Source organism: Ranitomeya variabilis, chromosome 1 (genome assembly GCF_051348905.1).
Source record: "Ranitomeya variabilis isolate aRanVar5 chromosome 1, aRanVar5.hap1, whole genome shotgun sequence".
Classification (NCBI taxonomy): Eukaryota; Metazoa; Chordata; class Amphibia; order Anura; family Dendrobatidae; genus Ranitomeya; species Ranitomeya variabilis.
In genome coordinates, this window is record NC_135232.1 from 750,663,692 (window position 1) to 750,690,821 (window position 27,130).

Below are 27,130 nucleotides of genomic sequence, written 5' to 3' on the forward strand. Positions count from 1 at the left end.
GCCCGCAAGCTTGGTGTTTCGAGAGAGAGAGAGAGAGAGAGAGAGAGAGAGAGAGAGAGAGAGAGAGAGAGAGAGAGAGAGAGAGAATTAGAAAATTAGTAATCGAAGAAGCTTTTAAACAAAAGGAAGAACTTAAAAAAACTCTCAAGGGACGCTTTCTGTTTCTCAAAATGGATGCCTGCACACGTCACAGAGTGAACTATTTTGCCATCAATGTCCGATTTGTTTGTGACAAAAATGAAATAGTTACCAAGACATTGGCAGTAAAAGACACCAAAGCTCATCACACCAGTGAGTTTCTCCAGGTCTTGGTGGAAAAGCTTCTGCAAGACTATGAACTTAAAAAAGAGCAAGTTCTTTCTGTCATAACTGACAATGCTTCAAATATGATAAGTACTATTAAGCTAATGAATGAGAATAATGATGGTGACCAGCAGCTAGAAGAACATTCTGGGTCCACAGACACAAAAATGTTTGAAATAGAGGAACACAGTATTGTAACTGAGGAGCAAACTGAAGTTGCTTCAGATGACCAGCAACATGATAGTTTAGATGATCTTGTTGAAACTGTGTCAATACGTTCTTTCATTCATCACATGCGCTGTGTTGTGCATACGCTATAGCTGGCTGCAAGAAGGACATGCTGCTGCACTGATTGGCAAGGTGAGAAAATTGACTACTGTTGCCAGAACCCCTAAAGTTGACTCAATTTTGAAGAGACGTGCTGGAAAAGGGGCAATTATTGATCAAGCCACACGATGGGGCAGTACTTACTTAATGATTCAGCGCTTGGTTGAACTGAAAACCTTTCTTGTAGACATGGCTAACCCTCAACTGACACTAAATGAAAGTCAGTGGAATCAGGTGACTGAGCTGGAAAAATTGCTAGAGCACCCATTTACAGTGACTAAAAAATTACAAGCAGAGAACTTAAAGGGCCACTGTCACCCCCTTCAGCCTTTATAAACTAAAAGAGCCACCTTGTGCAGCAGTAATGCTGCATTCTAACAAGGTGGCTCTTTTAGTTATTGGTGCAGTCAAAGCAGAAATAAAGCGTTTTATAATTTCGCAAAAATACCTGTCTTTAGCCCTGGAGGCAGGTCTTAACCCCCCTGCTGCACACGCCACACTGCTGTCACTCAAGGCTTCTTCGGCGCCTGGCGCCGCGCCCTGCGCGCTGTTTTCAAATCAAATCCGGCGCCTGCGCTGTTTTGTTCTGCCTGGGGCAGGCACAGTGAACGCTGCCCGTCTGACCTCAGATGCAGTCTCGCAGACTGCGCCTGTGCGGCCACCCAGCTTGTGAATCCCAGCCCCGCACTGTGCATAATGAATAACACACTGCGGGGCTGGGATTCACAAGCTGGGTGGCCGCACAGGCGCAGTCTGCGAGACTGCATCTGAGGTCAGACGGGCAGCGTTCACTGTGCCTGCCCCAGGCAGAACAAAACAGCGCAGGCGCCGGATTTGATTTAAAAACAGCGCGGAGGGGGCGGCGCCGAAGAAGCCTTGAGTGACGGCAGTGTGGCGTGTGCAGCAGGGGGGTTAAGACCTGCCTCCAGGGCTAAAGACAGGTATTTTTGCGAAATTATAAAACGCTTTATTTCTGCTTTGACTGCACCAATAACTAAAAGAGCCACCTTATCAGAATGCAGCATTACTGCTGCACAAGGTGGCTCTTTTAGTTTATAACGGCTGGAGGGGGTGACAGAGTCCCTTTAACTGCTAGAATGCCAAAGGTCTGCAATGCTGTAATTTCTGCAAAGGGAGCATTATTTGACGAAAGCAAAGTTTGAAGGAGAAAATTATTATTTCAAATAATCTTTTTTTCGAACCTTTTCAATGTCTGGACTAGATTTTAAATTCATTTGGCAACTCATTTGATTAATAAAAGTATGAGTTTTCATAGAAAACACAAAATTGTCTGGGTGAACCTAAACTTTTGAACGATAGTGTACTTCACCCGCTCTGTACATATGAATAGCTAGAATATATCACTTAGTATACTTTTTATAGAACCACACGCTTCCATGCTGCAGACCCAGCAGAGCTCAGATGTTGAGCTGTGTATAACCCCGCCCACACCACAGCTGTCTGTGTACATTGTATAGTGACAGCGGCTAATCATTGCTGGGGCGTGGTTGGACTAGGAGGCATGTGCCAAGTTGTCCTGTAGCGATAATCTCCTGTTGACAAAACACAGATTGTATAGAAAATGCAAAAAACAGTTTAGTATGTGTCACATTGCTGGAAACTGGGTATCTTTTACTACAACATAGTGCTCTCAGATTACGAAGCACAAATCTGCTGACAGATTCCCTTTAAATAATCATCACACATTAGTAAATCAGAAGCCAGAGCTAAAAATTCCAGAGTAATGTTATTACTGACTTTTTTTTATTCAGTTAGGCACCAATTTTGACAAAAGAACATCCATATTAGTTGTTTTACTAGAAGTTATTTCTCAGAAATGTATGATTTACGGCAAGAAATCACAGGTCCTGAGAAGTCCATTCAAAAATGACAACGCTAGCGGTCTTGCTTAATTTTAATTACTTTAGTTTTCTACTTTAACGTGAACATCAATTATTCCAATGAGGAACCTAAAGGGCAAATGTTGGAAAATGTTCTATTTAAGGTTTTGATTACTAAATTGAGCAATTCTATGGGTAATAAAATTAAAACGCTATAAGGGAATAGTATAACAACATTTCGGAAGCGGCTCATGAGGTGCGTGGGGAATTGTTATTTGAGTCTGCCTGTGTTCCTGTAATTACGACAACACGTTCTTTCTTCAGTACAAAGCACGGAAATCAGATGAAAACACAGATAAAGTATTGTGAGAGTAGGTGAAATCCTCTCATTCAGGGAAGACTGCATGACTCAGCGGCTGTTACCTTATCCAGAGACGCTCAGATCCTGAACAGAGGGCTTATTAAGGGGTTAAGATATGTCCGAGTGATTCCCTGAGGCATGGAAAGAACTAAAAATGGTTTCATAGAGGTCTATGATTGTTATTTTAAAAACATCTCTGGAAACCTGATTATATGTAAAAACAGAATTTTGCAAAAATGGGGCAGATTTATCAGGGCAGGCATTTTATTCACTTTTTTTTTTTTAATAAAAGAGCAAACTGAAGCAACTTTATTAAATGTGTTGTCCATTAAAACCGCGATAAACAACACATTCTCACTTTTACACACAATGGCTAATTATGTATTTTGGAATAAAAATGTTAAAATCTAAGAAAAAAAAAATACCATTAGATCACTTTTGCTATTGAGAAAGATTAGACGCATGACACTGTCTTAGAGCAGCATGATGTAGGGGCAGAGATCTCGATTTCAGCGATGTGTCACTTATTGGGCTGCTTGCTGTAGTTTTAATAAAATCACTTTTATCAGAAGGAGATTATCACTAGAGAAATAATGTAGTTGTCTTGTGCCAATGTAGTCCTCCCGCTCTGTGTAAACCAGCCCCTACCACTGATTATCTCCTTTTGTGGCAATTACAGCCACAAGTCGCTTTGGATAAGTCTCTATGAGCTTTCCACATCTCGCCACTGGAACATTTGCCCATTCCTCAAGGTAAAACTGCTCCAGCTACTTAATGTTAGATGGTTTCCTCGTGTGAACTGTAATTCTCAAAAGCTTAAGATGCACAGTAAATGTATTAGATCGTTCATTTCACATGGGCTACTATTATTTTCAGCAATGCAAGTCTTTCTTAACCTCTTCAAGATGCAGCCCTTTTTCGGTTTTGCGTTTTCGTTTTTCGCTCCCCTCCTTTCCAGAGCCCTAACTTTTTTATTTTTCCGTCAATATGGCCATATGAGGGCTTATTTTTTGCAGGACGAGTTGTACTTTTGAACGACACCTTTGGTTTTACCATGTCTTGTACTAGAAAACGGGAAAAAAATTCCAAGTGTGGTGAAATTGCAAAAAAAGTGCAATCCAACACTTGTTTTTTGGTTGGCTTTTTTGCTAGGTTCACTAAATGCTAAAACTGACCTGCCATTATGATTCTCCAGGTCAGTACGAGTTCATAGACACCTAACATGTCTAGGTTATTTTTTATCTAAGTGGTGAAAAAAAATTCCAAACTTTGCTAAAAAAAAAAAAAAAAAAAAAAAAAAAAAAAATTGCGCCATTTTCTGATACTCGTAGCGTCTCCATTTTTCATGATCTGGGGTCAGTTGAGGGCTTATTTTTTGCGTGCCGAGCTGGCGTTTTTAATGATACCATTTCGGTGCAGATACGTTCTTTTGGTCGCCCGTTATTGCATTTTAATGCAATGTCGCGGCGACCAAAAAATTTTTTTTTCTCGCTACGCCGTTTAGGGACCAGGTTAATGCTTTTTTTTATTGATAGATCGGGCGATTCTTAATGCGGCGATATCAAATATGTGTAGGTTTGATTTTTTTTTATTGATTTATTTTGATTGGGGCGAAAGGGGGGTGATTCAAACTTATATTTTTTTCACTTTTTTTTTACTTTTGCCATGCTTCAATAGCCTTCATGGGAGGCTAGAAGCTGGCACAACGCGATCGGCTCTGCTACATAGCAGTGATCTGATGTTCACTGCTATGTAGCAGAAAAGCAGGTGTGCTGTGAGCGCCGACCACAGGGTGGCGCTCACAGCTACCGTGGATCAGTAACCATAGAGGTCTCAAGGACCTCTATGGTTACAATGTAGAAGCATCGCCGACCTCCTATCATGTGACGGGGGCGGCGATGCGATCATTTCCGGCCGCCCGGAAGCGCTGGTTAAATACCGCTTTCTGCATTTGACAGCGGCATTTAACTAGTTAATAGGCACGGGCAGATCGCGATTCTGCCCGCGCCTATTACGGGCACATGTCAGCTGTTCAAAACAGGTGACATGTCCCGGGCTTTGATGCGGGCTCACCGCCGGAGCCCGCATCAAAGCGGGGCTTCTGACCTCGGACGTACTATCCCGTCCGAGGTCAGAAAGGGGTTAATAATACCACATTGGTACAGATACGTTCTTTTAATCGCCCCTTATTGCATTTTAATGCAATGTCGCAGAGACCAAAAAAAACGTAATTCTGGCGTTTCAAATTTTTTTTCTCGCTATGCTGTTTAGCGATCAGGTTAATGCTTTTTTTTTATTGATAGATCGGGCGATTCTGAGCGCGGCGATACCAAATATGTGTAGGTTTGATTTTCTTTTATTGTTTTATTTAGGATGGGGCAAAAGGATGCGGTAGTTAAATGCCGCCGTCAGATTTTGACAGCGGCATTTAACAGGTTAATAGCGGCGGGTGAATTGCGATTTCACCCGCCGCTATTGCGCGCACATGTCAGCTGTACAAAACAGCTTTTTTGTTACTAGGCTATTAATGGGGGTATGCTTAGGTACCTTGAGATATTACCTGCTGTTAGACATTTATCCCTTTGTTTTTTAATATAATTCTCTAATGAACCTTTCAGTGTTTTATTATGACATAAATCTCCTCTTTGTTCACTGAATATTTTTATGGACATTATAAAAATTGCTATATAGTTTGAAGCACTGAGTTCCATTTGAACTAATATACTGATATCATACTCATATGATAGACACCTCTCCAGTACTAACACCAGGGCTTGATGGCAGCTGTGTTTTTGAACACTACACAGCTAACATCAACCCCAAGTCCCATTACCCTGATTACCAAGGCAATCTAATGTGATGCGTGACGTCTGGGGCGGCTGCGGGCTGGTATTTTTAGGCTGGGAAAGGCCCAATAACCAGGCACCTTCCCAGTATGTTAATATCAGCTCACAACTGTCTGCTTTACCTTCACTGGTTACAAAAAAATAAGGGGGACTGCACATCTTTTTTTCATTCATTTAACCACAAAAAGCTGTCCAATACGCTCTCTAAAGGGTGCAATTTTATAATATGTTTGAAGGGATGTGAAATTATATGTCTGTCTATATCTATCTATAGAATTCACATGAAAACACCACAAAAAAAAGCAGCAAATTCACAATCATTTTTAGACCAGCATTTTTATAGTCTTTTTAACTCACTTCATTAAATTCAATGGGTGAAAAAACACTGCAAAAACTCTGAAAGAATTGACATGCTGCAGGTTTGAATCTGCACCCAATCTGCAAGTCACAAATAAGCAATGACACTTCAGGATTCTTATTCACTTTGCTGGCATCAGGAAATCACTCCGGTTTGGTGACAAATCCAAGAGGCAAAATCACGATGTGTGCACACAGCCCAAGACGGCAGAAACTCCGTGCCCTGTGGCGGCCAAGGGATGCACAATTTTGCTTCAAAGTCATGTGGCCGCTGGGCTTCCCAAGTTGGCGAGGTCTCGACAGCGCAACCTGTTTATACATCAGGACATATTTGGGTGTTTTACACATGGTTGTAATTTTAGATGGTTTTAATGTTGTTTTTGTGGTGTCCAATAAACTTGTTTTGATATTTTTTGTACATGGTTGTGCAGGCCTGTTTTAGTCCATTCTTTTTTCTTTGTTTTCTGTGCTATTCATTCAGTGGACTTGGCCTTGCACCCTTTCTTTTCTTTTTATTTTCTGGCAAGGGTGCACCCTGTGTTTAACAATATTATATCGACAGCGCAACCAGTCACACTGTTTGGTCTCACTCTTAGGGTATGTTCACACGTTCAGGTTTTTTCGCGATAAAAACGCTATAAAAACTCATTAAAAACGCATACATTATGCATCCTATCATTTAGAATGCATTCTGCAATTTTTGTGCACAAAAAAAAAAAAAAGCAGCATGTTCATTAATTTTGCAGATTTTCTGCGTTTTTCCCGCTGTTCTATGCATTGGGAAAAACCGCAAAAAAACCCGCACAAAAAACGCGTCAAAAACGTGAAAAAAAACGCATGCGGATTTCTGGCAGAAATGTCCGGTTTTTGTCAGGAAAATTTCTGCAAGAAATCCTGACGTGTGCACATACCCTTAGGCTGCCATCACACTAGCAGTATTTGGTCAGTATTTTCCATCAGTATTTGTAAGCCAAAACCAGGAGTGGGTGATAAATGCAGAAGTGGTGCATATGTTTCTATTATACTTTTCCTCTAATTGTTCCACTCCTGGTTTTGGCTTACAAATACTGATGTAAAATACTGACCAAATAATGATGGTGTGACGGCAGCCTTAGAGTTAAAGGGAAATTGTCACCAGGTTTTCCTCACCTAACCTGAGAGCAGCACAATATAGTGACAGAAACCCTGATTCCTGTGATTTATCGCTTACTGTGTTGCTTGCTGTAGTTTTGATAAAGTCAATGTTTTAACAGAAGGAGATTGTCATTAGATCAATAAACCTGCTGTTATCTTCCATATTCATAAGCTCCACATATCCCCGCAAAATAATTGATTGACAGCTTTCTGACTATGCGCAGTACATGCAAAAAGCTACCAATCAGTGGTGTGGGCGGGGTTGCTAGATCTGCAGCAGGTAAAACAGTGATTGTATCAAGATGACAACATGCAGCCCAGTAAGTGACATATCGCTGGAATCAGGGTCTCTGTCCCTTCATCATGCTACTCTCAAACAAGGTAGTAAAAACCTAGAGACAGATTTAGTTTTCACAATCAGCACTGCAGAATCAAACATACAGGAAACCACTAGAGTTGGCTGGAGCTGCTACTGATACATTCACCACACAGAAGATTGTATAGACTGGATACACGATCGTATCCACTTCTCAGCTGAGAGCAGTACTCTCCTGTTTCACCTTCATTTCACAGTCCTGACCAGAACTAATGGCCTCATAGGCAGAGGTATGTGAGGCTGATAGTTCAGGACAAGAGACCAGCGGTTGGCTTGCAAATCCCCTTTTAATGTGCCAGCTTTAGAAAACTTAGCAACTTTTACCAAGGTTTATATGAATAGTATGGTGGCTCAGTGGTCAGCAGCTTTGCATCGCTGTGGTCCTGGGTTCAAATCCCACTAAGGACATCTAAAAGGAGTTTGTATGTTCTTTTTGTTTGCGTGGGTTTCCTCCGGATTCTTCACATACTCTAGAGACATATTGATAGGGAATTCGTATTATGAGACTCAATGGAGACAGTGATTATAATATATATGTAAGGCGCTATGGAATATGAAAACTATCAAAGTTCAGTACCAAGAACCTGCCCCATCAGCTCTATATCCAGCTGCCGCCAGAGCCGATAACAGCGGATTGTGGGGATTCCAGGTGATGGACCCCTACCGATAGGATAAGTGATCAATGTTATAGTTCTAGATAACCCATTTAATATTAGTAAAAGAAACCAAAAATGTATTTAGCAGTGGCATGGGAACTATTGTGGACATGGAATATGTATTGTTCAACTAAAGAGGGATAAGAAAAAAAAAAAAAAAATAATCCTCCCAAAACAACCTTCCTTAAACGCAAGTTAATACTTTGCTTGTAATTAAAGATAAGTCATGTATAGCCTACTTGTAAGAAATGTGCCAGTATACTCTACTTAACCACAATATTCTGATAGATCTAACTTAAAGTTGTGTTGGCATGTAACCTAATATTGATGTAAAAAACATTCCAGAGATCTGCATCACATGCCAAAAAAAAAAAAAAAAAAAACCTATCCAATTTTACTGCCGCTTGGAAAACATGTGTGGCATACATTTTCGGATCTGTACCTGTGCCATTTAATGGATTTGTCCAGAAATGTAACATCACAATTCACTAGTGTAATGTACAGTCCCATCAAGCACCTCGGGAGATGCAGATCCTTGCCATTTTCTCTAATAGAGCAACAAGCCCTCTTCGACAGCAGCTTGCGCTGCTGGGGCATATGAATACAGATTGTGCCATCAGGAACAGCATTTGGGAACAACGCCGGTCATGGAAGAGAATGGTCCGTAGATTAGAGGCCGCACATACCTGGAGTCCTTTTTAATTGAAGTAAGCATTTCTTCTAGAGCTCCAACAAACTGAAGGGAAGAAGCAGTGAGATAAGGTGAAATAGATTATTATATTTGGCTCGTCTCATTTTTAAGATTCTCTGTTGACAACACAATGAAACTCATATAAGGACCCATGCAAATAAAAGTAGCATTTATACACAAAGACAAATCATGCAACTGCTATGGGGCACATATAAATAAGTTGATCTGGCTCTAAAACGCTCAGGTTTCTTGATTTAGAGCTATGGTGCACAAGCCGCGGCGGGCCGGGAGCCACAAGCCGCGGCGGGCCGGGAGCCACAAGCCGCGGCGGGCCGGGAGCCACAAGCCGCGGCGGGCCGGGAGCCACAAGCCGCGGCGGGCCGGGAGCCACAAGCCATGGCGCTGCAGTCCTCAACCATCTGGTCACTGATGTTCTTTAGAGTGCCCGGTAGCTGCTCACATGTGCTTTCACTGTCAGGAAGAAGAGCTGGGGTAGCCCTGTAGGGAGTGTTACATATGGACATTGAACATTGATCATCATTGGGGCCCTATATCTTGGCAGAATGGAGGAGTTCTAATTCCTGTAAAAATAAACAATAAAAATGTTTTAAAGCCCCACTCCTGCTTTTATTTATTGCAGCACTGATGTGGTGTTACTAATTTAAGTTCCCTGCCCCTAGTATTATACCTACCAGATGCCATCTTCATCTGTTATCACTACAGTGCTTACTGGGCGGTCTGGAAGTCACTACCCAATATAAGTCTATGAGAGCCAAAACAAGGTTCTCCTAGACTTACACTGAGAGCTTGTGACCGTTACCTCTGCCTTCTGTTCGGTCAGATTTTGCGGCTACAACATGGTGGTGTGGGACTGGAGTGGAACCCGGTAAGATCTAAAGATGGTGGCTGGTGAGTATAAGACTCTGTGCAGTGAACTTCTATTACTAGCAGCACTACAATGCTAAAATAAAAAAAAGCAGAGTGGTGCTTTAAAGTTTCCATTGTGTTCAAGAGTAACCACATAAATGAATATGCACGGAGCCCCTCCTAGTGGTGGCTGCAGTAAAGACAGGCGGCAGATTTAGGGCTGGAGAGATGTAACAATTTCTGTATGTTTCCAGTGTAAATACATTTAAAAAAAATAAGCCCTCATATGACTATGCTAATAGAAAAAACAGTAATTAGACTTACTGGTAATTGTATTTCCAGGAATCCATCCTTACAGCACACTGGAGGACGTCCTTCTTATCCATGATGGGACAGGAAACACGAGAGGTTAAAAGGACCCTCCCCCTACCACCCTTCAGTGTTTTTCCAAAGTAACACATCTGGATGGATGCAAAAACAAGTTTTATTACAACTAAATAATCAATCATACAAATGTTACATCACATAAGTATAAAGATCAAACAATAGGGAGGGAACTAACAGTGCTGTCAGGATGGATTCCTGGAAATACAATTACCAGTAAGTCTAATTACTGTTTTCCAGGTCACCACCTGACAGCACACTGGAGAAATACCAAAGGAGAATGGTATTTAGGGTGGGACCACTGCTTGAAGTACCTTTCTACCAAAGGCCAACTGAGGCGAAACTACATCTAACTTATAGTGTTTAGAAAAGGTACTAAGATTAGACCATGATGCAGCTCTACAGATCTGGTCTGCCGTAGCCCCCCCTTTCTCCGCCCATGATGTGGCCATGGCCCTAGATGAGTGGGCTTTAAGATTAACCGGGGAATTTAGACCTTTAGCTTTGTAGGCTAAATCAATTGTAGATTTTATCCACCGTGCAATAGTCGCTTTAGACGCTTTTTCCCCTTATTTGAACCCCTGAACTGAACGAACAAGTTATTGTCCTGTCTCCAGGGTCTAGATAAATCAAGGTACCTGAGTACTGACTCTCTTACATCAAGGTTATGAAAAAAATCTTTCTTTTTGATTTTTAGGGAATTGGCAAAAAGACGGTAAAATAATCTCCTGATTCATATTAGTATCAGAAACGACCTTAGGGAGAAAAGCCGGATCTAGCCTTAGTACTATTTTATCATCAAAGATCTGTAAATACGGGTTCTGTACCGAAAGAGGCTGTAGTTCCCCCAATCTTTTTGCCGATGTGATCGCAACTAAAAATGCGGTTTTAAGAGAGAGTTTGTTAATGTCTATGTCTCCCGTTATATCCCAGGACTGAACACACAGAAAATTCAGGACCAGATTAAGATCCCACGGCGGGACTGATTTCCTAATGAATGGCCTTAGCCTCTGGACTGCTCTAGAGAATCGACTAATCCAGGGGTGGGTAGATAGAGAAAAATCAAAAAATACACTTAGGGCCGCTATTTGGACCCTTAATGTACTTGGTCTAAGACCTTTTTGAAATCCTGACTGCAAGAAGTCAAGAATTTTTGGGATATCTGGATGGTCAGTATCAACTGTCATCTTCCCACAGAATGTTTTCCATATTTTTGTGTAGATGGCAGATGTCACCGGCTTTCTGCTGGCTTGAAGGGTAGAAATGACGTCATCTGAAAGACCTTTTGCCCTCAAGACCTTCCGTTCAGGATCCAGGCTGCCAACTGAAGTGCTCCTGGGTTCTGGTGTAGAACTGGACCTTGTAGAAGAAGATCCTCTCTCTCTGGTAACAGGAGGGGTTCTTCCACCGATAGTTTTTTTAACAATGGAAACCAACTTCGTTTCGGCCAGTGAGGAGCTATGAGGATGACTTTGGCTCCGTCCTCGCAGATTTTCCTGAGTGTTCTTGGAATCAATGTCAGAGGTGGAAACGCATACAGAAGACCGTCGTTCCAGGGTTGTGACAGGGCATCGATCGCAGCTGGGCTTTCCCAGGGGTTTAGGGAGTAAAAGGTTTTGACTTTTGCGTTTTGCTTTGTAGCAAATAGATCCACAGTCGGCTTCCCCCAACGATGACAAAGATCTCTGAACACTTCGCTGTTTAGTTCCCACTCTGTAGGGGATACACTTTTCCTGCTCAAGAAATCCGCCAACTGGTTCTTGGATCCCTCCAGATGTACAGCCGAGATTGACCGCACCGACTTCTCTGCCCACTTGAAGATCTGTTCCGCCAGATCCTGTAATGCCAGATGTCTTGGGCCCCCCTGATGTCGAAGGAAGGCTACGGTCGTCGTATTGTCCGAGAAGATTTTTACATGCTTGTTCTTCAGCAAATGTTGTGCCGCCGTTAAGACCTTCCAAACCGCATGCAACTCCCTGTGGTTTGATGACTTCTTGCTGTCCTTTCTTTCCCAACGACCTTGGAAATATCTTCCCAGGACATGACCTCCCCAACCTTCCTGACTTGCATCTGTCGTGACTGACACACTCGGGGTTTGAAGCCATGGTACTCCCAGCCGGAGATTCCTGGAGAGAGTCCACCACACCAGAGATCTCTTGATCTGAAAAGAAAGATTCAGTCTTTGATTTAGAGAGTTTTGTCTTCTGTTCCAGCTCCTCAGAACTCCCTGCTGAAGCTGTCGGGAATGAAACTGGCTCCATCTCACGCAAGGGATGCAAGCCATCATTAGCCCCAGTATTATCATCCCGTCTCTGATCGTATTTCGGCCTCGGGAGAAATGATGGACCTTTTTTACTATACCCTTTAGCCTGTCTTCCGGAAGGTAGGACATTCTTGTTTCTGAGTCGAGCATGACTCCTAGGAATTTTATTCTGGATTTCGGTATTAGATCTGATTTCTTCCAATTTATGATCCATCCGAGACTCTCTAGTGTGGAGATGAGGAACTGACAGTTGATCCTGAGCTGGTTTACTGACTCTGCCGCTACCAAAAAGTCGTCTAGATAAGGGATTACCATCAAATCCTGATTTCTCAGATATGCGACTACCTCTACCATAAGTTTTGTAAAAACCCTGGGAGCCGACGCCAGGCCGAAGGGGAGACAGCGAAATTGAAAGTGATAGATCTTCCCTTCCATGTTTACCGCGAACCGCAGGAACTTTTGGTGGTTTAAGTAAATGGGAACATGGTAATATGCACTCTTTAGATCTAGAGTGCACATCACCATACCCCTTCCCAACAGAGGAATGGTCAATCGAATTGACTCCATTTTGAATCTTTTGTATACCACCTAGTTGTTTAGGTGCTTCAGATTTATTATCGTTCTCGACTCTCCCGATGGTTTTGTTATCGAGAAGAGATTCGAGTAATGACCTCTGTACTCTTCTTGAGAGGGGACCGGAACAATTGCCGCCATTTTTAGGAGGTCCTGTATATCCGACCACATGGGGGAAGATGATTTTAGATGTGTGCTGGACACCAGAAATCTTTCGGGCGGAAGGGAGGAAAATTCGATTTTGTACCCCTGGGACACCACCTGTAACACCCAAGGACTCGTTATTTCCCTCCAACCTTCTAGGAATCCGGCTAGACGACCCCCTACTCTGATGGCGTCATTTTCTATGGTAGCTAGACCTCTGACCTGAGTAACTCGAGTCTTTGGTTTTGGGTCTACTGTCTCCCCCTTTCTGGTAGCTCCATCTACCTTGCTTCCCTTTACCCCTGTAATCCTGTTTCTGATTATAGCGGGGTCTCCGAAAGGGCTGGAATCTTTTAGGCTTTTCTTCGGGGAACCCCTTTTTTACATCTGAGGCTTTCTCTAAGATATCGTCGAGGACCGGTCCGAAGACCCTGCCCCCAGAGAAGGGTATGGAACATAGTTTATTTTTGGAGTGCATATCACCCGACCAGCTTTTGAGCCAGATAGCTCTTCGGGCTGCATTAGAGAGAGATTGACCTCTAGCCGCAAATCTAACAGTCTCCGCGGACGCGTCTGCCAAAAATGTGGTTGCCAATTTTAACAGAGGCAGAGATTTCAGGATAGTATCTCTAGGAGTTTTGGCTATTAATTGATCCTGAAGATCATTTAGCCACAGGTCCATGGAGCGAGCCACTGATGTAGCTGCAATATTAGCTCCGATAACCGCCGAAGAACTCTCCCAGGCCCGTTTTAAAAGTCCATCTGCCTTTCTGTCCATGGGCTCTTTTAAATTGGAAGAGTCCTCAAAAGGGATTGAGGTTCTTTTGGACACTTTAGCCAATGGAATGTCTATTTTAGGAATATCGACCCATTCTTTAACTTCATCCGGGTCAAACGGCAAGCGGAGTCGGAAATCTTTAGGGATAGTCAATCTCTTCTCCGCCTCTTCCCATTCCTCCAAAATCATGGATCTGATATGGGAATTTACTGGAAACACCTTCGCAGTCTGTGAGCGCAGGCCACCAAACATTTCATCTTGAACCGAACAAGATGGTTGTGGATCCTCAATTTGCATAGTATGCCTCACCGCCTCCAATAATTCTCCTGTGTCTGCTGCGGAGAATAAGTATTTTCTCCCTCTCTCTGGAGGGTCTCTGCTCTCCTCTTCCTCCTCTATATCCGATACAGCAGATAACGAGTCTCCTGAAGAGTAATCGACCCTCTGTCTTTTGCTCGGTCTCTCCGAAGGTGAGGCTTGGGGTAGCACCAGACCTGATACAGAAGCCTGGACCTCCTCTCTTATCATGGCTCTCATATTTGACATAAGAGAAGCCTGCTCCTCTCCTATGATTCTGCAGGTGCACGCTTCACATAGGGGTTTCTACCAGGTATCTTTCAGCTTGGCTGCACAAATAGGACACTTTTTGCTTTTGCCCAGCTTCTTTAGCGATTTTTCTGGTAATGAGGCCGCCTATAGAAAAATAACAAACTCTAGGATAATGCCCCATTTTTTTTTTTTTTTTTAGTATCTATGGTACCGGCCCCCTGCCTACTTACTAGCGCCGTGGACTCCTGCCTTTCTCTAGCTGCGTCCTCCATGATGCACCGGAGATCGCTTACTGCACATACCTTATATTTCTGCTCGTCTGTTCATCTGTACAGCGCTCCTGCGCTCACTACCGCTTCCTGTTTCGGAGACGCCGCCCGCCCCCCTCAGCCGCAAACCGGAAGTGACGCGCGGCCGGAAAGAGAGGATGGTGCAGCGCGGATTTCCTTCCCCATGCCGGCCGCATGGAGACGCCAACATCCGCAGAGGCCACCGGCGGGATCGCATGCACCAGGGGGCGTGACGGAAGGATCGAGAGCCCCCGGCAGGGGGAAGCGATCCTCATACCAGGAGCAGCGCTACACTGGTAGGCAGAGGGACCCTCGGGCGGGTGTCAGCCAGCGGGTGCCTCATGGAGGGAAGGGTGAGGCAAAGCCCCCCCGATCCACAACCCCCCCGCACAGAACGGTAGCTTCCTCTCGCCGTTCCTATCCATAATGGGACAGGAAAAACACTGAAGGGTGGTAGGGGGAGGGTCCTTTTAACCTCTCGTGTTTCCTGTCCCATCATGGATAAGAAGGACGTACTCCAGTGTGCTGTCAGGTGGTGACCTGGAAATAAAACCAACTTATGGCTCTCTGAAGAAAGGGAGGGGAAATCAAAGGCACAAAATAAGAAAGTTCTGTGCTCAAAAAGTGTTACCGACATCTGCCATATACAGTTAGGTCCATATATATTTGGACAGAGACAACCTTTTTCTAATTTTGGTTATAGACATTACCACAATGAATTTTAAACAAAACAATTCAGATGCAGTTGAAGTTCAGACTTTCAGCTTTCATTTGAGGGTATCCACATTAAAATTGGATGAAGAGTTTAGGAGTTTCAGCTCCTTAACAAGTGCCACCCTGTTTTTAAAGGGACCAAAAGTAATTGGACAATTGACTCCAAGGCTATTTCATGAACAGGTGTGGGCAATCCCTTCGTTATGTCATTCTCAATTAAGCAGATAAAAGGCCTGGAGTTGATTTGAGGTGTGGTGCTTGCATTTGGAAGGTTTTGCTGTGAAGTAAACATGCGGTCAAAGGAGCTCTCCATGCAGGTGAAACAAGCCATCCTTAAGCTGCGAAAACAGAAAAAACCCATCCGAGAAATTGCTACAATATTAGGAGTGGCAAAATCTACAGTTTGGTACATCCTGAGAAAGAAAGAAAGCACTGGTGAACTCATCAATGCAAAAAGACCTGGGTGCCCACGGAAGACAACAGCGGTGGATGATCGCAGAATAATCTCCATGGTGAAGAGAAACCCCTTCACAACAGCCAACCAAGTGAACAGCACTCTCCTGGAGGTCGGCGTATCAATATCCAAATCTACCATAAAGAGAAGACTGCATGAAAGTAAATACAGAGGGTTCACTGCACGGTGCAAGCCACTCATAAGCATCAAGAATAAAAAGGCTATACTGGACTTTGCTAAAAAAACATCTAAAAAAGCCAGCACAGTTCTGGAAGAACATTCTTTGGACAGATGAAACCAAGATCAACCTCTACCAGAATGATGGAAAGAGAAAAGTATGGTGAAGGCGTGGTACAGCTCATGATCCAAAGCATACCACATCATCTGTAAAACCCGGCGGAGGCAGTGTGATGGCTTGGGCATGCATGGCTGCCAGTGGCACTGGGTCACTAGTGTTTATTGATGATGTGACACAGGACAGAAGCAGCCGAATGAATTCTGAGGTATTCAGAGACATACTGTGTGCTCAGATCCAGCCAAATGCAGCCAAACTGATTGGCCGTCGTTTCATACTACAGATGGACAATGACCCAAAACATGAAGCCAAAGCAACTCAGGAGTTTATTAAAGCAAAGAAGTGGAATATTCTTGAATGGCCAAGTCAGTCACCTGATCTGAACCCAATTGAGCATGCATTTCACTTGTTATAGACTAAACTTCAGACAGAAAGGCCCATAAACAAACAGCAACTGAAAACCACCGCAGTGAAGGCCTGGCAGAGCATCAAAAAGGAGGAAACACAGCGTCTGGTGATGTCCATGAGTTCAAGACTTCAGGCAGTCATTGCCAACAAAGGTTTTCAACCAAGTACTAGAAATGAACATTTTATTTACAATTATTTAATCTGTCCAATTACTTTTGGTCCCTTTAAAAACAGGGTGGCACATATTAAGGAGCTGAAACTCCTAAACCCTTCATCCAATTTTAATGTGGATACCGTCAAATGAAAGCTGGAAGTCTGAACTTCAACTGCATCTGAATCGTTTTGTTTAAAATGTATTGTGGTAATGTCTAGAACCAAAATTAGAATAATGTTGTCTGTGTCAAATATATATGGACCTAACTGTATGTACAGTGCCAGTAGGTAGTGGGTGTATGGAGCGGGCTCATGGGGTAAGTTCGCCCCATACCTGGCAGGCAATGGCTGCGCGCTACAGCCAGCACCTGACTCTTAAGCTATGCTCACATGCTGCATTTTTTAATGCAAATTTTTACCTGTGTTTTACAGTACCAGCAAAGCGTACGATATTTCAGAAATCTCATACACATAGCTTATTTTTTTGTCCTCTGTATTTTGTGCAAAACCTTTTTTGCAGAATGCAGCATCTTTCAGTGTTTTTCACCCAATGAAAGCAATGGGTGGTGCAAAAAATGCTGAAAAAACACAGGTATCATTTTTTGCGCCAAAACCTAATGAAGTACAGGCAGATGTTTGTTTTTTTTGCATTAAACTATCAGCATGCACAAGAGAGAAATGTACCCTGAAAAAACTCAGGAAAAAAACTAAGCAAAACCGGCTTTTTTGAGGCAAGTTTTTTTTTTTTTTTTTTTTTACAGCCAAGAGGGCAGGTTTTGACTTCAGAAAAAATTTCCCAATAGACTTATTAGATGCGGAAATCCGCAGGTAAAAAATACACACATGCGTTTTTATTGTGTTTGCACAATGGAAAAACATAACGCATGTTTTCCGCACCATAGTATATCTGAAGAACAATACCAGGAAGCATCAAAAACATTAAATGCTCATCCTCATATGTCTATGTGGACAGAAAAGTAAAAAAAAAAAAAGTTATGGGTCTTTGAACAAGATGGAGAAAAACTGAAAGCGGAAATAGGCAATGTCAAGAAGGGATATATTTCCCTATGACTACTATTATATCATGGAGCAGAAAGGGGTTAAGAGTCGTCCGAAACCAAAGGTGATGTTAACAGTAAATGCCTAATTAATGTAATATTCTAACCACTTTTCTAATACATATACATTAAAAATCTCCTACTGTACTGTTCCCACTCTACCTTAACTTCCGTTTTCTTTTTCCGATAACATTTCCTTTAAGAATCCCCAGTACATTCTACATTGCGCAAATGGGACGTCATCTGCGGAAAGAGGCTACGGTCACTGCCGCAGTAGCTGTTCCCACCCTGAAAATGAGGCATCATCAGTGACGTCCATTTCTAGGTCTGGGCTTGTCCCTGCTCTACTGAACATGTGCAGGTTGTCACCTGTAACACAAGCTCACCTTGTGCTATATTCCAGAATGGGCAGACACTGTGCTCCCTCGCTGTGTCTCGTGACAAGCCATCAAGAAAGCACACTGACACTACGCCCTGAAAAAAAGAGAATGTGGCAAGAAGAGAGAACTGCCCATCGGACCGCCCCTGGGTGAGTATAATCTAACCTCTTTTTCTCATCTTTCAGGTTACATCGGGGGCTTACCTACAACATTACAGAATGCTGTAGATAAGCCCTTGATGCCGATGGGCTTAGCTCACCGTTGATTTTGGGGGTGACAGGTTCCCTTTAACATGGCCCAAAACAGATGTCACTACCCTGAGAAGGAAGGGGAGCTCACTTGCTGGCCCATCACACGTCACTTTAGCGCCAGCAAGGGAGCGCAAGGTCAGCGCGGATTCAACGGGATAGACAGCAGGGACTGACAACCAGCACATGTTCAGTAGAGCAAGGACTAGCCCATTGGTGAACACAAAAAGGGTCCATGGTGGGCACTTTACAGCCCAAGAGCTCCTAAAAATGGAAAACTGCACCTGCTTTGGAGGTAGAAGTGGGCCCCTGTGAGCCGCACAGGTTGTACCAAGGATAACTCCGCCGCTGACTAGCCCAGACCATGAAACATATGTCACTGATGACGCTTCATTTCAGGGTGGCGACAGCAGCTGGTGCAGGAACCACGCCAGCTCCCTAATGACATCCTGATGAAAATATCCCAGTACGCACCGGGGCAGAGAGGGAACAGTAGGGAATCTTTAATTGAAGTTTATTAGAAAAGTGAAATTACTACATTACTTAGTATGAAAATCACCTATGGCTTTGGAACATCCCTTTAATGGTGTGCGCTATTACTTTGGCACAAAATAAAGGTGTACAGTAAGCCAACCAAGGGGTGGTAGGAAGATAACTGCCTAAAGCCGGGTGCTCACCATCCGGAACTAGCAGCGTTTTGGATGCAGGTAAATCTGTGTGTACTCACTGAACCGTGCGGAGTCACCGCGTCCAATACATTCTATTGGTGACATTTCTCATGTGGAGGATCGCATCTCCCCAAGAGAAATTGACGTGCTGCAGTCTGGAAAGACGCACTGCATGTCCGTCTCCATGGGTGAGCCGTGGTGTCTCTGAACACATAGTGGTTATGGGATTTCTAGGAATCCCATCCACTACGCTGTAATATCTGGACGCTGCAGGTTGGACGCTGCACAAGTACACTGCGTTTAACCCGCGGCAACTCTGGACTGTGTACACCTACCCCCAACATGTCGGGCCTCTCTGACCTTTCCCGGCGCCTGCGCACTGCAGTACTTTGCTCTGCCCTCAACAGGGTAGACAAAGTAAGCCTGTGCCGGAGGCACAGCGTGAAGACAAGAAGAGGACGTCATTGTAAGAAGATGGGAGGCCCCGGACTGCGACGCCCATCGGACCGCCCCTGGGTGAGTATAATCTAACCTCTTATTCTCATCTTTCAGGATACATCGGGGGCTTATCTAGAGCATTCCAGAATGGTGTAGATAAGCCCTTGATGCCAATGGGCTTAGCTCACCTTCGATTTTGGGGGTGACAGGTTCCCTTTAACATGGCCGCGCGGGGGACAGGGGCTTGCACCGAGGACAGGGGGGTCCGTGGCGAGGGGACAGGGGCTTGCACCGAGGACAGGGGGGTCCGTGGCGAGGGGACAGGGGCTTGCACCGAGGACAGGGGGGTCCGTGGCGAGGGGACAGGGGCTTGCACCGAGGACAGGGGGGTCCGTGGCGAGGGGACAGGGGCTTGCACCAAGGACAGGGGGGTCCGTGGCGAGGGGACAGGGGCTTGTACCGCGGACGGGGTTCTGGGGAAGTCCACGCGGGGGGACAGGAAGGCTTCCACTTTGTGATTAATGACATTCCTACCACAAGTGATGCTTAAGGTCAGTCAGGGTTACACCCACGGGTGACACAGTTGTCCTGACGTGTAAGGTGCATCCTCCATAAGACAGCAGAGATCATACAATAAGGCGATTTCCAGCAGTGCATTGTGAAGTACTTTTCTCAGTAAGACCGAGCCGCTTTCTTGGCAGCAGTGTGGAGAAGCCACCATGTGGCAGGAGGTCGCAGCACTGCTTGCCGCCCCCTCAGGACGGAGGGGAGAGGGACAAGGTGACACTGCAGCATATCCCCGCACCGCCCTCTCACCTTCTCCAGCCTCCACTCCCCCTGCTCCCTGCGCTCAGACGCCATACTCTCGCAGCGAGACAGAAGACGCACAAAATTCAGCTCCAGCCTGGACTTCGCCATAGCCGTGAGCTGTACCGGAAGTAGAAAGCCACGTCATGGCCTGCGGAGGCGGCCATGTTGGAGGAGGCGGCATTTAGCAGAGCTCACGTGATTTCATCCACTTCGCAGCTTGCGTCTCTCCAGCCGACGTCACGTCACGTCACGTCACGGGTGAAGCAGGGTACATGGTTACCATGTCGGCGAATGGGCTTTTATGCGACATTACAGTATAGATGTATCTGAGAGCGACTTTAGCCGCATTGGTGTCTGACTGTACTTAGTTTGGAGAACTGATGATAGCAGAGAAAAGGTCAGCAGCACCTGTGCCTCAAACATCAGTGTGGTGAAATTGCAAAAAGCAATGGAATTCTACAATTTTTTTTTTTTACCATCGTCACCAAATGTTAAAACTGACTTTCCAGGCCAGTAAGAGTTCATAGCCACCAAACACGTCTAGGATATTTTTTAGTTAAGGCCTCTTTCACACTTCCGTCTTTCCTTTTTCCGTCACAATGCGTCGTTTTTTGAAATAAAACGGATCCAGCAAATGTTTCTGGTGTGTGTGACCTTATAATGCCCTGGAGAATCATAATGGCAGGTCAGTTTTAGCATTTAGTGAACATGGTAAAACTAAACCCAAAAACAACTGTGGAAATGCACTTTTTTTGCAATTTCACCGCACTTGGAATTTTTTTCCCCCCGTTTTCCAGTACATGATATGTTAAAACCAACGGTGTCTTTCAAAAGTGCAACTTGTCCCGCAAAAAATCAAGCAGTCACATGGCCATTTTGACCAAAAATAAAAAAAGGTAGGGTATGTGCACACGCTGCGGATTTTGCTGTGGATCTGCAGCGGATTGGCAGTTTTCCATGCGCTGTACAGTACCATGTAAACGTATGGAAAATAAAATCCGCAGTGCACATGCTGCAGAAGAAACCGCACGGAAACGCTGCCTTGTTTATTCCGCAGCATGTCAATTTTTTGTGCAGATTCCGCAGCAGTTTACACCTGCTCCATAATAGAAATCCACAGGTGTAAAACCGCAGGTGGAATCCGCAGTGCGGATTTCCTGCAAATTTACCAAAATCAGTGCGGAAAAATCCACACACCATTCCGCAACGTGTGCACATAGCCTTATGGCTCTGGGAAGAAGGGGAGCAAAAAACGAAACCGAAAATACCCACGGTCATGAAAGGGTTAAACAAAATTAAAACCCGTAGTGGGGTCCTCCCCATTTTTGACAAAAACCTTGCTAAAGCAGACAGCTGGGGGCTGGTATTCTCAGGCTGGTAAGGGGCCATGGATATTAGCCCCCCCAGCCTCAAAATAGCCCGTAGCTGCCCAGGAAAGGCACATCTATTAGATGCGCCAATCCTGGCACTTTGCCCGGCTCTTCCCACTTGCCCTGTAGCGGTGGGGCTGATGTCTGTATGGTTGTAGTGTCCAGTGACATCAAGCCTACAGCTTAGTAATGGAGAGGCGTCTACAATACACCTATCCATTACTAATCCTATAGTTATATGATAAAGACACAGCCAGAATAAAGTCCTTTATTAGAAATAAGACTAAACACACTTTTCCTTTTTGATTTAAAAATAAAACACACAGTTATAATGACCAAACGTCCATTCAATTGAACCCCTCATCTCCTGTAATAAAACAAAAATAAAAGCAACCATATCCCTCATTCTGTCCCATGCCATGAAATTTACAAAACCATTTTTTTTTTATGGACCACCTCACATTTGAAGTGAGTTTGGGGGGGTCAATATAGCAGAAAATACCCAAAAGTGACACCATTCTAAAAACTGCACCCATTAAGGTGCGCAAAACCACATTCAAGAAGTTTATTAACCCTTCAGGTGCTTCATGAGAACTAAAGCATTGTGGAAGGAAAAACATTTAACTTTTTTCACAAAATTTTTTACTTTGGAACCAAATATTTTTTCTTATTTTCACAAGGGTAAGGCTAGGTTCACATTGCGTCAAGTACATGGCGTTAAACGGATCCGTTAAACACATGTACAGAAAAGGAGCCAATTTGTCGAAAAATCGGCTTCACGTTAACGCTTTTGACAGCGTTTTTCTCATTTTGATGTCCGTTCGCGATGTATCCGTTTGTCTGCGTTTGTCACTGTCAATAAAGTTGTTTTTTTTTTTTCTCCTTTTGTCCTCGTCGGGGTGTGGGTGCAGACTCATTCTCCATTTTGAAAGCATTGAGTGAACTTCTGCTAGTAAGATGTTTGTGTCTGAGCTGGTTCGATTTCGCTTGATGCGGTTGCGACTTCGGCAGAGAAAGCGTAGTTCGCAAAGGAGATATTGGATCCACGAAGTTAATTTCTTGCGGAGTACTTATGGTGCCTTTCACACCCTGTATCTTCAGCTTCGGGATCACCCTTCAAAATTCCAACGCTATCTACGGATGTCCATTGAGACCTTTGATGTTCTGCTTTCACATGTGAAGGATGAGATACATCATCATCGCAGCACATTCCGTGAAAGCATCTGTGCGGAGGAACGTTTAGTAGTGACTGTGAGGTAATTATAAATTTTTTTCTCATTCTATTGACAAAGACTAGATCTAGGCATCGTGGGGCATAATGTTCATTTAGCAATTGTATATTCTATTGTATGTAGCCTTTTAGTTGTCCTTTAAAATCCTAAACAATTTCCTTTTTTTTTTCTTTTTAAATGCCAACAGATATCTGGCTACTGGAGAATCTTTTGCGTCACTGCATTACCAATTTAGACTGGGGAAGTCAACAATTTGCCAACTGGTTCGGGAAACTTGTGATGCCATTTGGAACAACTTGCAACCACTTGTGCTACCAACCCCAACATCAGAAATGTGGCTAGCGATTTTCCAACAGTTCGAGGATGTGGCTAATTTCCCCAATTGTATTGGTGCCGTGGACGGCAAGCACATACGGATTCAGAAACCAGCGCATAGTGGGTCCCTGTACTATAATTATAAAAAATACTTCTCGATAATCTTGATGGCTATTGCGGATGCAAGATACCGGTTTGTAGCTGTGGATATTGGTGCGTATGGCCGTACTAACGATTCCAGAGTCTTCAGAGACTCCAACATGGGGAGATGTTTGTACAGCAACAATTTTAACTTACCCTCATCACGACCTCTACCGGGGACCGAAGACCCAAGTTTGCCCTTTGTTTTAGTTGGTGATGAGGCGTTCCAACTTGGGCAAAATCTCCTCAAACCGTACTCAAGCCGCAGTCTGAACTCCACCAAGCGCATTTTTAATTATCGCTTGAGCCGGGCAAGACGTTATGTGGAGTGCACCTTTGGTATTTTGACATTAAAATGGCGAATTCTACTAACGTGCATGCAACTGCAACCAGAAAATGTGGACCGTGTTGTGAAGGCATGCATCTGTCTGCATAATTTTGTGGCCAGACATGAACCCCAGGTGGTTGACCCAGATAATTGTGAGTCGAACCTCATGAGCATTGAATCTACTGCTGTTCGGTCTACAGCACAAATAATGAGGATTCGTGACCAATTTGCACAGTACTTCATACATGAGGGGCATGTTCCATGGCAAGACAGACACGTGTAAAATTTATTTCAAGTCTGAAGCTGTGTCCTGATGTTTTTGTTTTTTTGGTTTTTTTTATTTCCCATATGTCTTGTAAAATATGTCTTGTAAAATGTTACATTACTGTTATGTTGTGTTCACAGTCATACAAGAATCAGATTTTAAACAGTTTACTTAAGTTTCCAAATTTTTATGAAAGAACAGTTGTGAACTTGTTACATATGATATCCCATAGGGATGTAAAAAAACACACACGAAATTGGGTGGGAAAAAAAGCAATGAACCAAAAAACGTGAAACACAGTTTGCACCTGGCTGGGGACAGTGAGCTGTACTATAGAACCTGGTATTGCGCGGGCGTATTGTCTGCCCAGGTGTATGATGGACTGCTACTTTGTCTCTGATGTTCCATGCTCGGTTCACACTGGGCTCTATATTGAGGGTTGTAGGCTGGCATGTCTATTCTTCTGGTTGTCGATGGAGCTGGTTCCTGGGGTCCCACAAATTCCTCAAGAAGGTCATTCAGTCTTTGCCAAAACAAAAGGTTTCTGTGTGCCGGAATATTTTGTGCTACAGGAACATAGGACAAAAAAAGTAGCTTCCATTCATTTGCAGAATATACAGACTCGCGAGATTGCAAGTCGGTAATTTCCCGCCTCAGGTCTTTCAGTTCACTCCGACACATGTCCTCAACCCGCTGAAGTCCATCAACAATAATGGCATCAGCTTCATCTTTTTGTGAAGCTCGCTTGCGTCCACGCACTGATTGCAACCGGGCACTCACACCTGAAGCCACAGTGCTTCTCTCCCCAGATCGTGGCTCGCTGATGACAGAGACGTCTTCAGCGCCCATCTGCTGACTTGGTTCCAGAGGAGATGGCTCCAGTTCTTCTGCCTGTCTAGGCGCGGCGGTACTGCATATCGTGCTGTAACCAAAAAAAATATATATAATTTTGCTTTAATTTTTAAACAATTTTGTCTCGCACACAGACCAATTTGTACTTACGAGCGCTGAGACAATGTTTTTGAAGAAAGAGCAATTGCTCGTAATGCACATACGGGGTCACCCGTTTTGCACCTGCTCCGCTTGGTACATTTTGACTATTCCGGTAGTCACGGACAAAGCGGTCCCTTATTGATTTCCAGCGGGTATGGACCGCATCCGCTGTAAGTTTTAAAAAAAGGTTAAAAAAAATATATATATATATTAGTAGACAGTTCTTATATTGATAGTTTAAAAATTGTGTATAGTTAGTTAAGATAGTTGATATATAGCTAGAAGATAGATAGTTGATAGATAGTAATTATTATAGATGATAGAGAAATAGTTTGGTGTATAGGTAGTTGATAGTTCAGAGATAGATAGTAGACAATTTAACATCACCAATATTTACCAATTTTTTTCTTTGAGGTTGACGACTTCTCCATGTATCGGGGATCGAAGTGTGAGATAATTTGATCCCACAACTTGCGGTTCTTTACTATGTCATGGTGGGAGCTGTCGCTTTGGTCCCATATTGAGGGGTTGGCTTCCACAAGGTTGATCAGTGTCTCGTTGTGAATGGTCAACGGCTCTTCGTCAACCACAATCCTTTTTTTTTTTGGCTCGCTGACTTGGACTATGTAAACACAAAACGTTATGTTGAAAGGTTCAATTTCAGTTTATTGGTAGACTAATAGATAGATACATAGATAGATACATAGATACATAGATAGATACATAGATACATAGATAGATACATAGATACATAGATAGATACATAGATAGATATAGATACATAGATAGATAGATAGATACATAGATAGATAGATACATAGATAGATAGATACATAGATAGATAGATACATAGATAGATACATAGATAGATAGATAGATACATAGATAGATAGATAGATACATAGATAGATACATAGATAGATACATAGATAGATACATAGATAGATACATAGATAGATATAGATACATAGATAGATAGATACATAGATAGATAGATAGAATCTATCTATCTATGTATCTATCTATGTATCTATCTATCTGTCTATGTTAGATACATAGATAGATACATAGATAGATAGATACATAGATAGATAGATACATAGATACATAGATAGATAGATACATAGATAGATAGATACATAGATACATAGATAGATAGATACATAGATAGATACATAGATAGATAGATACAGCGAAAGATAGAGAGAGAGAGAGATAGATAGATAGTGGATAGATAGTTTATAGATATAGCAGATAGAAAGTGAATAGATAGATTGTAGATAAATATTGGATAGAAAATTTCTAGTTTTATATTTACCACTGGCAGTTGTGGAGACGACAGACGGCGAGGAACCTTCTTCCTCTTGTGTCCTCCGTGTGCCACAACCTATTGTGTATGTAAATGGGAAAAAAAAATTACATTTCTTTGATCAATAAATTTATGTTTGCAAAACTTAAAAATGTCTGCCATGTACCTTTGTTGGTTTTGCCTGTTTTTTTTGGGGGGGCCTAGCAGCCTCGGGCTCCGAAGACTCCTATTTGCAATAGAAACATGATTATACACATGCGTAGCTTAATACACTGAATTTTCACACAAATTTTAGTGGTTTTTTAAAGTGCAAGCCTACCGACTGAGAAGAAAAAACCGCAGACACGCTGCTGCTGCTTCCCTCACTATCCGACATCTGCAACAAAGCAATACATTTTTAGTACACACACATCCGTCGTACAATACAGACTCCCATGATGTATACAGAGATATCTACTATATAATTGTCTAGGGTACTTCCGTCTTTCTGTCCTTCTGTCACGGTATTAATTCGCTGATTGGTCTCGGCAGCTGCCTGTCATGGCTGCCGCGACCAGTCAGCGACGCGCACAGTCAGAAAAAAAAGGGCCGCCCCGCACTCACTGCCCGGCGCCCGCATACACCCCTCTGCTCACCGCTCACACAGGGTACTGTGACAAACGTCGCTGTGCAATATATTACGTGACTGGGTTCTGTATACTACGTCGCTGGGTTCTGTATACTACTTCGCTGGGTGCTGTATACTACTTCACTGTGCAATACACTACGTGGCTCTGTGATGTATACTACGTCGCTGGGCAATATACTACAT

General features: G+C 43.5%; 1 protein-coding gene and 1 long non-coding RNA gene across 3 annotated transcripts in view; both read right to left on the bottom strand.

The window, feature by feature from the left end:
* Positions 1-20,549, bottom strand: part of USE1 (unconventional SNARE in the ER 1) — a 77,945-nt gene extending 57,396 nt beyond the window's left edge. Inside the window, exons 1-2 of one of the 2 annotated variants that reach the window (XM_077270523.1) lie at positions 20,373-20,549; positions 8,888-8,937 (exon numbers count right to left, since the gene is read on the bottom strand). In XM_077270523.1, coding sequence (XP_077126638.1) covers positions 8,888-8,937; positions 20,373-20,474 — 152 coding nt within the window. In that variant the 5' untranslated portion in view covers positions 20,475-20,549. The other variant, XM_077270532.1, reaches the window with a different exon arrangement.
* Positions 20,550-25,078: 4,529 nt separating this feature from the next.
* LOC143765336 (uncharacterized) lies at positions 25,079-26,695 on the bottom strand. Its single transcript, XR_013213373.1, has 5 exons — positions 26,639-26,695; positions 26,486-26,545; positions 26,329-26,397; positions 25,408-25,632; positions 25,079-25,178 (listed from the first exon to the last, which is right to left on the bottom strand). It is a non-coding gene; the product is annotated as an uncharacterized LOC143765336 (long non-coding RNA).
* Between the last annotated feature and the right edge of the window lie 435 nt (positions 26,696-27,130).